At 31.9% G+C, this 2,496-nt stretch overlaps 2 protein-coding genes across 2 annotated transcripts; one reads left to right on the forward strand and one right to left on the reverse strand.

Annotated features, from left to right (window-relative positions):
• Nucleotides 1-172: 172 nt before the first annotated feature.
• On the forward strand, nucleotides 173-676 carry Tsp_14535 (conserved hypothetical protein). The gene is made up of 2 exons (XM_003365991.1): nucleotides 173-268; nucleotides 527-676. Exons 1-2 carry the CDS (start codon nucleotides 173-175, stop codon nucleotides 674-676), a joined length of 246 nt encoding a protein of 81 aa, XP_003366039.1.
• Nucleotides 677-1,089: 413 nt separating this feature from the next.
• Tsp_14536 (conserved hypothetical protein) lies at nucleotides 1,090-1,485 on the reverse strand. Its single transcript, XM_003365992.1, has one exon. The coding sequence runs from the start codon at nucleotides 1,483-1,485 to the stop codon at nucleotides 1,090-1,092; it is 396 nt and encodes a 131-aa protein (XP_003366040.1).
• Between the last annotated feature and the right edge of the window lie 1,011 nt (nucleotides 1,486-2,496).

Here is a 2,496-nt window from a genome sequence, read left to right on the forward strand (position 1 = left end):
TAGAGTCATTATTTCATACAGCAATCGTCAGAGGATGTTGAACACGTAACAGCTATACTGGAGTTTCAGATACAAAGTATTAGAATTAATTTAATGCACATACGAATCATACCTTGTATGCGATATCTTTAACTCATTTCTGCTTGCCATAGCATGATCAGTGATTAGATACATGGCAATACCAGTAGATCATTATGCTATAACACGCAACTCTGTTGATTTGATTTGCAAGCAGATGTACTACACCTTAACGCATCATATGGAATGGGTGTGCCGAAATCTATTGTAAAAAATTAATAGATGGTTTGAATACAAAAGGCAGTTAAAAATTCCTTTACACATATCAGAAAAGGGATTTAAGAATCAAATTGTATTGGTCGAATTCCATACAATTTCATCAGATTCCGGTGATTATGGTCAACATACAGGATCATGGTGGACGTAGATGAAAGCAACCAAAAATAGCCACGTGCGTAAATATTTCAATAAACCTGTAAAAGTCACTTCTACGATAGAAAATTTTTAGGATGGAGTAAGAGGTGATATCCCAGGAAGAAGGAAGCTCATACAAATTCCAAAAGCAATGTATGCTATGCTTTTCATTGTTGGCGTAACTTTATATCGACAGGCATATGCAGTTAAAGAAAACAGGCAATGCACAATATGCAAAGTATGAGGGCAAATCTATTACTTTAAAAATGGCATAGCCGCAGATACCCATTAACACAGGCAAAGGTAAAGATGAATCAGGTGTGGTTACGTCTGTAAACCAAAAAAGTCCGCCCTCATGCATTCCCAAATGGGTCTTCGTTCCTGAAAAAAATTAAAATACGGATTTTTGCTTAACAAAAAATATTAATTTCCCTTCATTCAACAATGACGGTTCTGTATACTTCGGATTGACATAGACAATGTGATCCATAATGGAAACTGAGCATAAGCAAGCGCATAACTGCGACCAGGATGAAAATCGTATTTTGAATATATTTCTCTAACAATGCGATTTGCCTAAATAAATAGCAAAAATATTGCTTCATTTTAATTTGAAATTTTATATTTTCAAAAAATAAAGCATTTAATTTCTCACATTTAAACGATAAACAATATTTTTACGTTTTGTGGCCAAGAATAACGAAATGCTTCTTCGTCAACTTTAGACTGTAAATCTTTTAACATTTTCTCTATTTGTGGTGCAGCTAAGGCACATCTTGCAGAGTTTCGTTGCGATATCACCATTAAAGGAAATGTAGCCGCTTTTGCCAAAATTGTGCATCCAGCAATGCAAGCCCACCATGGAAGAGAACAGTTTTCATGAATTGATATTAATAAATCTTGCATCACATCGAACGGTAAGAAGTTGAAACGATGAAGTGAAATAATTTCATTTGATAAAGATCTTTTTGAAAGCTGTACAAGCATAGGACGTCCTTTCGCATTGTTGTAAACACAATTTCTTATGTGTAATGCAGTTGAAAATGTCTTCATTGTCGTTTGTACCAAGTCAAGCGCTACTTTTCAACAAAACTATGTAAATTACGCAGTAAAATGAAAATAATTTTTGTCTTTGACCTCAACTTTTCCTTAAAAAAGTTTTAAAGCAGATTTAATCGCTTTTATTTTTAAATAATGCTCATATATATAATGCGTTTTTTCTCCATTTAACCCACTCCATTTTTCGTACTTAACAAAATAATGCTCTACATAAAACAAAGTAACCTATTTCACGTGTTTAAAAATATAGAACATTACTTTTGATTTTCAAACTAGACTGTAAAGCACGATTAATAGTAATGAAGTTCAAGAATATAAAATAAAGAATAAAGCTGCATTAATAATTATTTTTTAACTGATTAAATAAATAGATTTCATATGAACCCAATTACTATTTCATTCGGTCATACTAGTAGATATTTTTTATTCTGATAGTATGAAATTGATTGTTTTTTTCATTTATTTTATTTTTTCCTTATAACTATAATATTAAAATATATTTATTATCAGCCGATCATTGAAAACTCAAGGTTTTCATACTGTAAATGACAGTCAGGTTCTTTTTTATGTTCATTGTTCGCTGGTTTTTATTCATTCAGATAAAGGTCACCGGAATCGCGGAATTTTGCTATGAAAAGTCGGTCCTCAAGCCGAGTGGAAAAAAGCAATACATCTACACCTTCAAGCGCTAGTCCGAAAAGAAGAGGAAGAAAGGTCTGCAGACGATTGGTCATTTCAGATGATTCGGACATCGAAACTGTTATTCCTGATCGGCCAAACTTAAATGCTGCTGGATGCCTCGAACGCTGTACCGTAATCTCTTCAGGTTAGTTTTTGAAATTATAGAAAATTAAGATTAACCGTACATTTTTTCAATAAATATATTTTTGTTATTTGTTTAATCAAATATAATGATTGATTTTATATTATTTTACTTATTTATTTTTTAAATTCTTTTGGGTTTTTAAGCTGTATGTTGCATTGTTACCTCGAATATATTACAAA

This window comes from Trichinella spiralis (genome assembly GCF_000181795.1).
Source record: "Trichinella spiralis strain ISS 195 chromosome Unknown Scfld6757, whole genome shotgun sequence".
Lineage (NCBI taxonomy): Eukaryota > Metazoa > Nematoda > Enoplea > Trichinellida > Trichinellidae > Trichinella > Trichinella spiralis.

Excerpts from the sequence above, each read along its gene's own strand:
- Tsp_14535 (XM_003365991.1), top strand. The coding sequence starts at position 173 with ATGGCAATACCAGTAGATCATTATGCTATAACACGCAACTCTGTTGAT. Across the intron at positions 269-526 it reads TAACGCATCATATGGAATGG|GATGGAGTAAGAGGTGATAT; the intron begins GTGTGCCGAAAT and ends GAAAATTTTTAG.
- Tsp_14536 (XM_003365992.1), bottom strand. The coding sequence starts at position 1,485 with ATGAAGACATTTTCAACTGCATTACACATAAGAAATTGTGTTTACAAC.